Source organism: Eptesicus fuscus, chromosome 7, assembly GCF_027574615.1.
Source record: "Eptesicus fuscus isolate TK198812 chromosome 7, DD_ASM_mEF_20220401, whole genome shotgun sequence".
In the NCBI taxonomy this organism is placed as follows: domain Eukaryota; kingdom Metazoa; phylum Chordata; class Mammalia; order Chiroptera; family Vespertilionidae; genus Eptesicus; species Eptesicus fuscus.
In genome coordinates, this window is record NC_072479.1 from 99,455,885 (window position 1) to 99,470,314 (window position 14,430).

General features: G+C 58.5%; 1 protein-coding gene across 1 annotated transcript; it reads right to left on the minus strand.

Moving 5' to 3' along the window:
- Positions 1-528: 528 nt before the first annotated feature.
- On the minus strand, positions 529-9,227 carry MB (myoglobin). The gene is made up of 3 exons (XM_008144689.3): positions 9,049-9,227; positions 4,005-4,227; positions 529-816 (listed from the first exon to the last, which is right to left on the minus strand). The coding sequence occupies exons 1-3, from the start codon at positions 9,141-9,143 to the stop codon at positions 670-672; spliced, it is 465 nt and encodes a 154-aa protein (XP_008142911.1). The 5' UTR covers positions 9,144-9,227; the 3' UTR covers positions 529-669.
- Between the last annotated feature and the right edge of the window lie 5,203 nt (positions 9,228-14,430).

The following is a 14,430-nucleotide window of genomic DNA, read 5'->3' on the forward strand; positions in this document are numbered from 1 at the left end:
CTCCCCCTCGCTCCCCTCCCTCTCCCCCTGGGCTCCGCACACCGAGTCCCCCTGTCCGCCTTCCCACCACGCCTCCCTGGACGCCCCTTCACTTGCCCGAGGGATGAGAACTCCGGGCGGAGACTGTGGTGTAACAGAGTCTTTTATTCAACCAGGTGAGTCACTCCATCAGCTGAGAGGGCACACGGCTGTCCCCGGCACCCCACGCCTCCCCGGGGCTGGGGGTGACTGTGCCACCCGGCCCAGACCTCCTTCTCGTTGCCAAGGGACAGGCCACTGTCTCAGGGCCGGGGGATGGACCAGAGGGGTACCATGGCTGGGGCTTAGGTTACAGCTTAGATTTGGGGGTGAAGGTGAGGGTGCAGGGGTGGGTCAGCTTGGAGGTTGGAAGGAATCGGGTTGGGATTTAAGTGAGAGGAGAGTTAAGTGCAACCCACACTCTGCAGGCCCCAGTGAGCCGACGCCACGCTTCTCCCCATTCCCAAGGTAATGCCCCTCTGTGGGGAGCCCCGCCCTGCCCACCCCACTCCCAGCCCCTCCGCCTCTCCCACCCACCGCTCAGACACAAAACAGAAACAAACTCTACACAACTATGTGAGATTCGGTCCCCACCCTGCCCTGCAGCCTGGGCCCCGGGGGGTGGGGGTGGGCGTGGGGATTTCGGGGGGCTTAGCCCTGGAACCCCAGCTCCTTGTACTTGGCGGCGATGTCGTTCCGGAACAGCTCCAGGGCCTTCTTCATGGCCTCCTGAGCGTCAGCCCCGAAGTCCCCGCCGAGCTTGCTCTGCAGAACCTGGATGATGGAGTCCGAGATGAACTGCAGGGAGAGGGCGAGAGGGGCAGGTCACTGGGCCGGGCCGGCAGGAGGGCGGGAATCAGACCCAGCCCCTCCTTCTTCAGGGCCACCTGTCCAGCACCCACTATACACTGGCACCTCTGAGTGGTCCCACAGACTGACTCCTCGGCTCCCCATGACCCGCGGCAGGGGTGGATGGGGAAACTGAGGCCCATCTTGGTACAGAAGAGGAAGGTTAAGCCCATGCCCAAGGTCCTGTAGTCAGGTGGGCCGGCTCACCCACTACCCTCAGCTGGTGCTCAGGACCAGGACCCAACCTCAGCGCTGCGAGAGCTCGGGGTGGGGGTGGGGGTAGGGAGGTGGGGGGGGAGTGCTCACGGGCTTGATTTTATCCAGCACTTTGCAATCAGGAAATCTAGGAAGAAATAATCTCCTTTTGCGTGTATTTAATGTTTGCATTAATGGCTTAGTGTGGTCATTGCTTTAAATAGCTTATGGGGGGCCGGGTGGGGGGGATGGGGGGGCAGGGCACAGAGCATCCCATTTCCTGTGCCGAACACAGCACTGCAGCTCAAACACACTGGTGGGAGGGAAGGAGAGAGAGAGGCGGGCAGGGACCAGGCCTGCGGCTCAGCCCCGTCTCCCGCTGGCCTCGCCGTCCCACCAGGAACACGGAGGCAGGGGAAGCTAAGCACAGGCTGCCGCAGGCTGGAGGGTGTCACGGATGGAAGAGCTCCTGCACCTTTCACCGGCTAATCCCAATCTGATGCCAGGCGGGGTCGTGTACAGAGTCCCGGACGGGGAAGTGGCCAGACCGAGGTCTGGGCTGGAGCTTGCACCCAGGGGGCCGTGGACAACAGACGGCTGGAGCCGGGGACAGAGCGGGGACTGCACCGAGGTCGGGTTTTCCCGTTTTCTCAGGGCACCCGGGGGTGCAAGTGACCGAAGAGCAAGTATCCACACCCAGGAAACACCCACCTCTGAGCCTTGGTTTGGGGACATATGTCACGTTTACCTTTCATGTTATAAATGCAACGAAATGAAGTGTGGCTACAGGTGCAGGAGAGCAAGCCCGGCCCTTGAACGTGGGAGACCCGAATCTCAGGCCCAGCTCTGCCCTGACTCACCACCATGTGTGACTTCACCGTAAAGTGGGGGCTTCGAGGACTCCACTAGGCTCCCCAGCTCAGCCTATCCGAGTCTACGGCAGAGCCACTAACACAAAAGAGCTGTGGGCTGGGGCAGCTGGACCGGCGAGGAAAGACAGTGGCCCCCAGCACCCAGCACCCACTGCGGCCCCTCACCCCCAGGTGAGAAGGAGCAAGAGTTCAGCGAGGGGAAGAGCATTCCTGGGGCTCAGTCTTCACTGTTTATAGTAAATGACGCTTGTCGGCACAGACCTGGGTTCTGGTCCGCTAGCTGGTGGTGCCAACTGGCTACGTGGGTTTCTCTCTCAGCCTCGTCCCTGGAGAGGGGGTGGGTCACTCCGTTGTACGGAGAGCCCACCACAGGCCACTGGGGGTCGGCAATGGGAGAGAGCCGGGTCTGCCCTTGAAGAGCGCAGTCCCAGCCGGGAGACAGCTGGGTAAAGAAATAAATTACAGCACAGCCGGGCAGGTGACATGACAGGAGGAGGATCAAGCGCCTTCGCTGGGGGCAGGGCTGGCGGAGGGAGCAGCTGACGGCCTGGAGCAGAGGCGGTGGCTTCGGAGCTGAGCCTTGCACGGTGGACAGGGATTTGGCAGGAGAAGATGGGGAGGGCGGGGAGCGCAGTGTGAGCTCGTCTCGAAGGCAGTGATGCTCACGCCGCACGTCTGTGATGCTCAGCGGGCAAGGCAGGCTAGTTGGTGCGAGATTGGGTGGTGGGGGGCCCGTAGGGGTTCAGGGACACGAGGTGCTAGCTGTTGGCGGTGCTGGTTGTTGATGGGGGATATTGTGTCACAGGGATTCAGAGCGTGGGTTCCAGGGTACCCCAGATCAAGCTAGACCTCCTGGCTTATGAGCTGTTCAACCTTGGCCAATCTGCTTAACCTCTCTGAGCCCTCAGTTTCCAAATCTGTAAAATGGGGATAAAAAAAAAAAAAAAAGGTACCTGCCTGGGGCAGGGACCGCTGCCTGCCTGCCCAGTGTCCATTTTCTCCTCCTTCCCTGGTCACAGAACGCTAATTGCACTTGGAGTGGCAACAGACTACATTTGCCAGTTTTCCGAGCAGACAGGTGTGGTCTTACAACTAACGCCTGGCCAACAAAGTGTATACAGCACCGCTGGATGCGATTTCTGGGGCTCCTTACACTCCTCAAAAGAGAGCCCCCCTCTCTTCCTCCTGCTGCCTGTCTGGAATCTGGACTAGATGTCTGGACACATAGTCTCAGACGAGGAGTCAACGTTGGAGGGCAGAACAGAAAGAGCCTCTCTCCCTGGGGCTTCCGTGCCAGCTCTGACTCCCTCCCTCGGAACTCCGTTTGTGTGAGAGGGAAAGAAAACACGGAATGCGATGCCTAACCTTTGGGTGTGATGGTGAGAGTTCCACGCGGGGACCCAGGCAAATCCTATCACCATTGTCCTTATCCTCATGGCGCACCAGCCTGCCCAGGGGCTGCACCGTCCACTCGACCCTTTGTCCCCGAGCTCCCTGGTGCTCCCTGTCACCACATCCCCTCCTCCCCTAGGATGCCTGAGGCTCCGTCTCTTCATCTGTAAATATACTGGATCCAATAGAGCCAGCCTGCCGGCCACCCCCACCCCGGAACTGAGCCCCAGCTGCTGAGTCCTGCATGTCTCACACACCCAGTGGCACCGGGTCAGGAGCCGGGGTACTGCAGGAATACAGACCTCGTCCGAATCCTGCCTCTGCCACTTGCTACCTCTGTGACCACGCACCAGCTACTTCCCCTCTCTGTGCCTCAGTCTCCCCATCTGTCGAGTGGGTGTGATAACAGTACCTACCTGTGGAGAGAATGTCCACTCTCCCCCGCTTCCTTGGTACCGACATACTGGTTTGGGGGAGAAATAGATACCATCTCAAAGACCCCAGGCGGGAGGCCAAGTGGGTGACAGCCCACCTGACAGGTGAGGAGACCGGAGCACAAAGAGCAGTGACATAGGTCACCCAGCAAGTGAGTGGCTGAGCTGAGACGTGAACCCAAATCTCCTCCTTCTGAGATCTCTCCCTCCATCCTCCCCCGCAGCCCCCGGCCCCGCTCCCCACCTCCAGGTACTTGACGGGGATCTTGTGCTTGGTGGCGTGGGACTGGGCCAGCGGCTTCAGCTCCGCCTCGTGCTGCCCCTTCTTCTTGAGGATGCCGCCCAGGGCCGTGAGCACGGTGGCGCCGTGCTTCTTCAGGTCCTCGGAGGCCTTCATCTCGTCCTCCGACTTGAGGTTCTTGAACTTGTCGAACTTCTCCAGGGTCTCGGGGTGCCCCTTAAAGAGACTGTGGGGACAAGGAGGGCTGGCGTCAGACGCGGGAGCCTGTAGTGGGGTCTGGGGGTGGCCAGGCTTGAGTTCAAATCCGACTCCCCGGCTTCCCAGCTGTGTGACCTTGGGCAAGTCACTTCACCTCCGGGGAATGGGATGACTGGGCCCTGCCTATACAAGTGCAGTGAGAATTAAAGGTCACGTGTGCCGAGTGCCACACAACACGTGCAGCAGAAATGCTTGCCATTACGATGTTTAACGCCTTCCTCTCCTCCCTTGTTACTGGGAGAGGCAGGAAGGAAAGGTACTGCTGCATTGCACCCTGGCCTCACTCCCACTTTCTCGAAGGGGTTCGGAGAGCAGAGGTCAGAGTAGCACCCAGGGCGGAACCGAGGCGGGGGCCAAAGGACACTGGCTCTGTTGAGCACCTGCCACGGGCAGGCCCCGTGCTCGGCTCTGCACCTGCGCTGCCCTGAGGGTCACAGTCCCCCCACTTCACAGGTGTGAAGTCCTCGTCCCACGTTCCGGGGCTGGGGCGCAGCAGAGTCAGACTGAAGTCAGGGCTGGGGACCACCTCTGCAGCTCCCTGCCGCCGGCTCATCCTTGCGCTGCTTAAATACTTCCAGCGACGGGAGGCTCACTACCCGTGAGAGCCAAGCCACCCAGAGCAGCCCTCGGGCTCAGAAAGCTCTTACTTTGAGCCCAGACTCGGGCTCCCTGCACCTCCTACGCCCCTTACAGTACAGCTGGCGACGGGCCCTGGTGGTGGCCACCCGCCAAAGGCCAGGTCCTCGCTCCTGCCAGGGACCCGGCGAGCGGGCCACAGAGGGAGCCTGCCCGGGGCCCTGAGCAGGCGCCTCCAGCCTCGGACCGGTCTTTCCTGCTGCGAAAAGGCTGGTTTGGTTAAAGGGAGTCGTGCTGGCCCTGGGTGGGGGACTTTGCCCACTTCACTCATGGGCCTACGGAAGGCCACAGCGGCCGGGGGCCAGCCCAGGGTCACACGGCCAGTCGGTGGCAGGACCCGGACCCGAGCCCAACCTTGGGCGGCTCCATAACTGGCGCTGTCTCCCTCGGGCGCCCCTGAAACGTGTGGAGGAGAGACCCCGTCTGCCTGCTCCCTCTCCTCCTGCCTCATGGCTCTGGCTCCTCAAATGGTTCCTCCTCTGCAGCTTCCAGACTCTGCAGCACCTTAAACCCAATGGTGGGCACACGCCAGTTAGTGTAAGCGTCTCCCCGCACACACCTGTGCTCACATGCACGCACACGCATGCACGCACAAGCACGCTCCACACGGCACCGACAGGGGCCCTGCCTTCCCCGGGAGCATCCCCCCCCCCCCCCGGCTCTCCCAGAAAGCCCGGGGCTGTCCACAGCCCGGCTCAATGCCACCACCTCACCCCGGGCCCGGCCAAGCCTCGAGTGTCACTGACAGCTCCTCTCCGGCACCTTCCGCCCGAGGGTCCATACTCCTGGCTGTCATTATCTGGTGACAATGATCCCGGAACTCCTGCTGACAGAAGTGAGATCTGGCACCCCCAGGGGGGGCCTCCGTGGGAACACGGGGAGGAGACTGTCTGGGGCAGAATGGGGCCAAGGACCTGGGACCCAAAAGGATCTCAGGCATTTTGGGAGTCCCCAGGGGTCTGGGAGAAGGAGCACGGGGCTGAGAATTACGGAAGCTGAGCTCTGGCCCCAGCTGTCTCCAATGTGCTGTGTGACATCAAAGAAGCCACTCAACCTCTCTGGGTCTTGCAAACCCATCGGATTCCTCAGCCTCCACATTCTAAGGCTGGACCCCGCCTCAGCCGCTGCTCTGAGCACAGCCAGCACAGAGGGAGGCCGGGTCTGTTTCACACGGTGCCCGAGAGTTTGTCCATCGAGTGCCCACGGCTCTCAGCGCCCGCAGCTGAGAGTCCCCGGCACAGCCGAGAGGCCAGACCCAGACTTGCCTGACAGGAGCAACCCCTAAAATGGGTGGCGGCACTTTCCCTCGCGTTTCAGCAACGCCCCTGGCCTTGTGGTTTTCATCTGGTCCAGCTCTGCCCTGGCTCACCACCATGATTCCATCTCCCGCCTGCCTGGTTTGTCACAGTCTGCAGGCAGGTCAGAGAGAAAGGAGGCCGGTTCCCGTGTCCGCTGAACGGACGCCAACCAGACACCCACACGGAGACTGAGGACCCGGTGGACCTGCAGGAGTCTTCTCTGCTCCGGCACCGAAGAACCAGAGCGGGGATGGGCCGGGACCGTGGGCCAATATCGCACAGCAGTGAGAGCAGGTGCGCTGAGTCCACGCTGCCTGGAATTGAACCCCAGCTGTGTGACTTTGGGCAAGTTACTTAACCTCTCTGATAAACCTGATGGTCGTCATCATTGCAACCTCATAAAGATGTTGTGAGTTAATATCTGGGAAACACTTAACGCAGGGCCTGGCAATCCGTGTGTACTGGTCCAATAGTCCCTGTCCTCCTCCTCGTTTCTACCGCCATCATCACCTCCGTCGCATCGCCACCCTCGTCTCACCATCACCTCCGTCACCCCCATCGCCCTGTGCCACAGCAGCAGTGTAACTGTTAGGGTCAGGGATGTGGGGTTCTACCTGCAGCTGCCACCGGCCGACTGAGACGCTCAGGCCGGGTCCTCTCTGCACTATGAGAATTATTGGCCACCAGCAGTGATTTTCGATTTTTCCATGATCTCGAGATCCTTTGTACAAGTGAAAAAATATATAAAGCAGGAAAACTTTGGGCAAGAGAAGGCAAGGAAGGCAGGGGCCTGGGCCCACTCAGCAGCCCCCTCGCGCCCGAACCCTCGCTTCTGGAACCAGAGGCTCCAATGGCCCCCAGCTTTCACGCTCTAGAACCTCATGGTCATGCGAGCCCTCAGCGCGGTAGTAACAGGCCCGCTGAACCGAACTGCCCTCTTTGGTAACCAGAGGCGTGGGAGACATGACCTTCCAGGGTCATCATCTGGGGCAGGACCAAGAGGCCAGGTCACACCGGGGCACCGGCAGGCCTGGGAGCCAGCACCCTCTCCCTCCCCTCCCCCACCCCCGTCACTGAGCAGGCAGAACCAGTTGGCATGGTCCCGGTGTGTCCCGCAGCCTAGGATGTGATAGGGCATCAGGCTCTCTGGATTCTTAAGGAGCCACGAGCCTCAGGCATCACGTCTTGTCCCTGGCGCCTGGCCCGGGCGGGGCAGGACTCTCCGAGCCACCCTGGGAAGGGAGAGAATGTTTCCCCTGATGACACAATGCCCCGAGTCTCCTTCAACATCCAGGCCCTGCCTCGGGCTGGCGGCCCCCAGACCACCTTGGAGACTCCCGCTCTGCAAAAGGGTCTCGCACCCCGGCTTCCCCGCCTGCTCATCTGCAGCTGGGAGGACTATGGACTTGGGAAATGCCAGCACGAGAGGGCGGGAAGGGTCTCAGAGACCATGGCAACCCCTTCACGCAACCAATAGGAAACAGAGAGGAGTAGTGGTGACCTGTTCAAGGTCACGCAGCAAATGGGTGGCTGAGGAGCTGATGTCAACCGGGGGGGGCGGGGGGAGGGAGCCTTTTGTCCAATCAAACAGGACCTGTGGCAGCCCAGCAGCCGGATGACAGCGACAGGAGGAGAAAGGCAACAGAGAACTTCCTTGACTGTCCTTCCCCCGTGTCTCCAGCGTGGGCCACCAAGGGCGCGAGCTTCAGATAACAGAGCGCCCAGGACCGACCCAGCTCCCCAGCGTGGGGGCTGGAGGTGGCTGAGGCCCCGGGGAGAGCGCAGGGCATCTGAGTGGAGAGGAACACCTGGTCTGGCTCAGAACGAAGGTGAAGTTCATCTGTGGATTCAAGTGTGAAGGACAACCCACTGGCTCGTGGCAACCCCACAGCCCTTCCTCCCAGGTGTGGAAACGCCCACGGACACAGGTGTCTGACCCCCAGGCATGAGGGAGGGGCCGGGAGAAGAGGAGACTCGATCCCCGTGTGGGGAGGAGGGCAACGGGAAATGAGGGTCCATTCACAGGCCACCAGCCACCCCTGAATCCAGAACTTGGAATTCTTTGTCCTTTGGTTTACTCGGGAGCCCCTTGCTGTAGGGGGCAGGGTGTGTGGAGACCACTCCACTCTGAGCTCTCAGATTCAAGACATACTCGGAGTCAAAAGCCACTCATGGGCCTCCGTCACCTGTTTTCTAATTATAATACTTAAAGGGCCCTAGGCTGGGCTTCGTCTGTACCAGTTCTGAACTCTGCAACTCACTATATGCCAGGAACGGTGCTGGGCCCTTTACAAGCATCATCTTATATCATTCTCACGCTGACTCTATAATGTAGATATTGGGATGTCCCCCCTTGTGTAGAAGAAGAGATCGAGGCTCAGAGAGGCTGTGTAGCTTCCCGCAGGTCACACAGTCGCTCAGGGTCAAAGCCTGGTCTAGAGGTACATGTCTCAGCTTGAGGGCCAGATCTCAGCCTTGCGCCTTTACAGACTTCAATGGACTTGTGACAGGGGATGTGGTCCCTTCTCGGGTCCTTTCTGTCCTCATCTAATACGTGAGGCAGCTGCATGAGGTCCCTCGGGGAACCTGTTAGCTGACTGTCTGCAATTCCTCTCGGTGGGCTCAAGGCATCCAGCTTCTCCCGACTGCAGACATAGGTGTGAGATGGATCCCCTTTCCTTTTCTGACTCCAACCCCTGACATTTAAAAGCAAAGGAGAACCGAAGGGGGGGTGAGTTCACAAGCTCCACGAACACAGCCAACTGGTCGACCCCGGGGCAAAGGTGCCACCTTGCTGTCAAACACCCTGATCTCGGGGAAGCAGGGGATAGGACAAGGGAACCGCTTCCTTTTACCTGATGAGGACGGCTTGCCCATGGCCCGGGATGTCAGCCTCCACCTTTCCCCAGGCATTCAGCACCAACTGCCACTCCCCGTCGCTGAGCCCCATGGCGTAGTCTGAAGGAGACAGAAAGAGCAGGTGTAGGCTGACTGGGTGTCCTGGTCCCGGCAGCTGGGGTTTGAGGCTGCCTGGCCCCAAAGGGGTTTTATACCTTCCCGATGCCTGACACAGATCACTTGACAGCTTGCTCCCTCCCCGCCCCCCGCCCCCCCTCCCCCCCTCCACACAGGGGTCTAATCTCCTCCTTTCTCTGGCCCTTACATGGAAGCTATTTCGGGGCAGGTGCCATTGTGGGGAGGTAGGACAACTCAGGCCATGCGGAGGTGGGGGTGGCTGTGTGTGTGGAAAGAGTGGGGAGGAGGTGGGGCCACTGTCTGGACTCTCAAAGGCCAACACAAAGGGCACCACCAAGGCCGATGCCAGCGGCCTGAAACCCAACTCTCCCTGCTGCCAGCGAGGGGAACTGGCATGCTTCTATGCATGGGCAGCAGGGGCCCGGCTGGCCTGGGCAGTCCTGGCCCTTGTCAGTCTCCTGGTGCACATTCTCCCCCCCTTTGCCAGCATGCCCCTCACCCAGCCAGAAGTGGTGGGGGAGCCTAGATGGGTTTATGCTCACAGCTGGCAGACCAGGGCAAATCCACAACCTCTTGGAGTCTGAATTTTTCTCATGCCACCCAGAAAACCGGCTTTGTGGCCTTGCTCAAATACTTCCCTCGGGGAAGTTTCGCTTGACGAATTGCACCTCCCTCAAGGTGCAATTAATGGCTTCCTCCCTCCATGTATCTGCATGTGGTCCTATTGTATGGCTCCCTCACTGCAGCCTATTTCTTTGTTTCCATGCTGACTCCCCCATTAGTGCTCAGAGACTGTGCTGGGCGCCAGACCCTGTTCCATGCACTTCTTTACTTTTGGTAACTCCTCATGACACACACTACATGACAGCTAGTGGACGGAAGGGCTGGGATTTGAACCCAGAGAGCAGGGCCCCTGAATACTTTACTCTGATGTTCAAATGGACAGGGGCTCTGTTTTATTCATCTATGTATCTCTTGGGCCTCACACAGTGTCTTGTACCAGATTTGAGTTGAATAAATGCTCATTGAATAAAACGATGGTGGCCTTGCACGGAAGGCAAGTGAGGATGATTGGCCATCTTTAAATCCATCCATCCTTCCATCCATCATCATCCATCTGTCCAAGATTCATCTATCCATCTTTCTACCCATCATCCATCTATCCACCCACCCATCCATCCATCATCCCTTCATCCATTCATCCATCCATCCATCCATCCATCATCCATCACCTATCCACTAACCCCCTCCATTCATTTAGCCATCCATCTATCCACCATCCATTCATGCAACACAGTTACAGAGGACCTACTGTGTCTCAGAAACTATGCTACATGAAGAGGACACAAATCCAAATAAAACATACCCCTGTGATCAACAAACTCCCAGTCTCCTTGGGGAGGTGAGTATCTTATTCTATATAATAAAAGCCTAGGTGGCACCATGCCCTTGCGTGATGTCATCACAAGATGGCCACTGCAAGATGGCTGCCCTCATGTCATCACAAGATGGCCACCACAAGTTGGCCACCACAAGATGGCCGACAGGGGAGGGCAGTTGGGGGCAATCAAGCCAGCAGGGAAGCAGTTAGGGGATGATCAGGCTGGAAGGCAGAAGCAGTTAGGGCAATCAGGCAGGCAGGCAGGCAGGCGAGCGGTTAGGAGCCAGCAGTCCTGGGTTGTGAGAGGGATGTCCAACTGCCAGCAGTCGGACATCCCCCAAGGGGTCCCAGATTGGAGAGGGTACAGGCTGGGCTGAGGGACCCCCCTCCCATGCATGAATTTTATGCACCAGGCCTCTAGTGAGAAATAAAATTACAGTCTAGTTCAGTGATGACGAACCTATGACACGCGTGTCAGCACTGACACGCGTAGCCATTTCTGATGACACATGGCCGCTGAGGCGGCCGCATGCCGAGGATGAAACATTTGCTGCTCCTGAGGATGAAACATTTGAGAAATAGTGTTTTTTCCTTAAAGTGACACACTACCTGAGTTATGCTCAGTTTTTTGGCGAAGTTTGACACACCAAGCTCAAAAGGTTGCCCATCACTGGTCTAGTTTATCTAGTGCTATGATCGAGGTATACACAGCCCTTTCTTCCACGTACATGGGCTTTTACAGTTTACAAAGTGCCTCCTTGGGCAGGATTACCTCTGGTCTTCCCAATGGCCCCGTGAGGTCCTGAGTATCACCCCATTTCACAAGCTGTGGACAATGAGGCTAAGAAAGAGTAAGCAGGCAGGCTGACCGTCCTGGGCCTCTATTAGACGTGGCAGTTAGGACTATCCCCCATATATAACTCGTTCTAAAAGTAACTGCCCTGCCCGAGCGCCTGCTGAGCCGAAGGCTTGGCAGTCATGTTCTCCACGCAACTCACTGCCTGACTCAGCTGATTGGACCATGGCTGGCACCCGGCCTACGGCAGCCAAGGGCAGGGCTCTGCCCCACAGCCAACCTATAGCTACAGCAACCAGAGTCCCTCTTCAAAATGTGAGCAGGGGCGTTGGGCAGGAATTGACTCGGGAGGAGGAAATGCAGAGGCAAAGAGAGTCCGTTTCATGACCAGCACTGAGTAAGAACCCCCTTCGAGAACCCCCCCTGCCACCTTTGGTCTAGAGGGCCCTCCGTGCTGACCTGGGCAAAGCCCGGCCAATCACCACTTGAGGATTTCCAGGGGCTGCCGCTTGCTGAATGACCCCCTGTGTATCCTTTCAATGAGCCAATTTATTTATTGAGTCAGCTGGTTCCTAACAATCCAAAGGGTCAGGTGCCCGTCCCTAACAATGTGCTCAGGATTCACCCACAAGTCTTAATCCAGGATGCCAGTCAGGTGACCTCCAGGAGTCTGAACCCAGGATGCCAGCCAGGCGACCTCCAGGAGTCTGAACCCAGGATGCCAGCCAGGTGACCTCCAGGAGTCTGAACCCAGGATGCCAGCCCAGTGACCTCCAGGAGTCTGAACCCAGGATGCCAACCAGGTGACCTCCAGGAGTCTTAACCCAGGTGCCAGCCCAGTGACCTCCAGGAGTCTGAACCCAGGATGCCAGCCCAGTGACCTCCAGGAGTCTGAACCCAGGATGCCAGCCAGGTGACCTCCAGGAGTCTGAACCCAGGATGCCAGCCAAGTGACCTCCAGGAGTCTGAACCCAGGATGCCAGCCAGGCGACCTCCAGGAGTCTTAACCCAGGATGCCAGCCCAGTGACCTCCAGGAGTCTGAACCCAGGATGCCAGCCAGGCGACCTCCAGGAGTCTGAACCCAGGATGCCAGCCAGGGGACCTCCAGGAGTCTGAACCCAGGATGCCAGCCCAGTGACCTCCGGGAGTCTGAACCCAGGATGCCAGCCCAGTGACCTCCAGGAGTCTGAACCCAGCATGCCAGCCAGGCGACCTCCAGGAGCTCATCTAACTTTAACAGTGGAAGATGCAGCAGCAAAATGAGTAGCTAAAAAGCCATAAGGATTTTTCAGGGGGGCATCATTCATCATTCATTCATTCATTCATTCATTCATTCATCATTCATTCCATTCAACAGCCTGGAACTGAGGGCCCCCTCTGCACCAGGCCCAGGATCCTGAGGAAGGGTGGCTCTGAGAGGGTCTGCTTAGACCCTGGCAGTGTCAGCCCTACTTCGGGTCACTTGCTCATGGGAGCCCAGGAGTGTGCGGGGCTGATCATTATCCCACTCGGCTATGAGGAAACAAAGATTTGGAGGTTGGTAAGCGGCGGAGCTGAAAACCCTACTCGCACCTGCAGCTCTTCTCCCATCTCCAGCCCGTGAGTTGCCTGAGTATTTAAAATCTCATCAACTCCTTACCAGCGCTCAAGTGTTTAATATGAAGCTGTCGCCCTTGGCCGGCACGGCGTGAACTGGCACACTCAGGGAACCTGCGGCTTTGAAGTCGATGAGCCTTTTAAGTTTTACCATTTAAGCTAATAGGAAGGGGCCGACATCTGTTTGTACTTACACATCTCTACAACAGAGCCGGCGTTACCTAACGGTTGCTATGGCTACCTGGCGTCCCGAGCTCTGTTTGGGGACTATAATTATCCCTGTGACAGCCTTCGAGTGGCCAGAAGCTGTAGGCGCATGAAATAGGAAGGCCACACTGCCTTTGTGTGCACAACTTTCTGCAGCCTTGCACGCTCATGTCACACACACGTGCGCGCGCGCGCACACACACACACACACACACACACACACACACAGGGGTGGGTTAGTGTGACACCCGATGGGGCAAAACTGGATCCCACCAACTCAGACCTGCCCCTTCTTTTTCTGTTTCACAGCGTGGGCTGCTTTGAGGGTGAAAATCGGAGACTTACAGAATCATCCTCAAGTCTGCAAATCCTGGAGTCTTGAGACCCAGAATTAGAATTCTAGAATGCCAGGGTCTTCAACTTTCGCCACTCTGGAAACGTGGGTCCTAGCTTCCAGAATCACAGGAAGGTGGGGGGGGGTGTCTAGAATTACAGGGCCCTGGTGCCCTGAAGCTAACAGAGCCCCTCAATGGCATCTTGTCCAAGTTCCCCTACAGGCAGCAATTCTTCCTGAAGAGCATCATCGAGCACCTGCCTGAATACTCCCGGGCGCAGTGAGCTCACTCCCTGCCACTTGAAAGAAGCTTCTTTATATTGAACCAAAATACGTCTTCTGGTCACACTCACTCCCTTGTCCTGGCCGCGCTGGCTCCCTGGGGACGCAGAGGCCCCCTGGGTCTCCCACGAGGGAGGCTGCAGGCTCACCTAAGACTTTCCCTGTCCAGACTGGCCACCCCCGGGGCTGTACCTGAGTGCCCTCCCCCCGCAAAGTAAGCCAGGAGCCTGTCTGATGGGCAAGGCCGTTCCGTGCTCGGGTGCCTGGCGATTCCCACCTCTCAGCTCAGACAGGCACAGAGTGGACCCCCCAGCGGGGGCTTGCAGCACCCACCACACAGGCTCGAGCCCCCAGGTGGCTGCGCACCAGCCCCCCGCCCCTTCCAAGGGACACAGATCCAGCCCAGGTGACCCGGGAATCGCTAGCCTTCAGCCGCCAACAACTCCCCACAGTGAAGGGGGAGCGGGGATTCCGCTTTAAGATGCCACCCAGGGGGCCAGCGATGGAAAGAGTGAGAACATCTTGTCTCTTCAAAGCCAGGGGTCCCCTCAACCTTGACCGTTCCCTTCCTCCTCCTCCTGGAGCCGCCCCTTTGGAGGCGAGCCTGGACAGGCCTCCCCGCCCGCTGGCTCCTCCCTGGAAGGGTCTGCCCTCCTGGACCAGC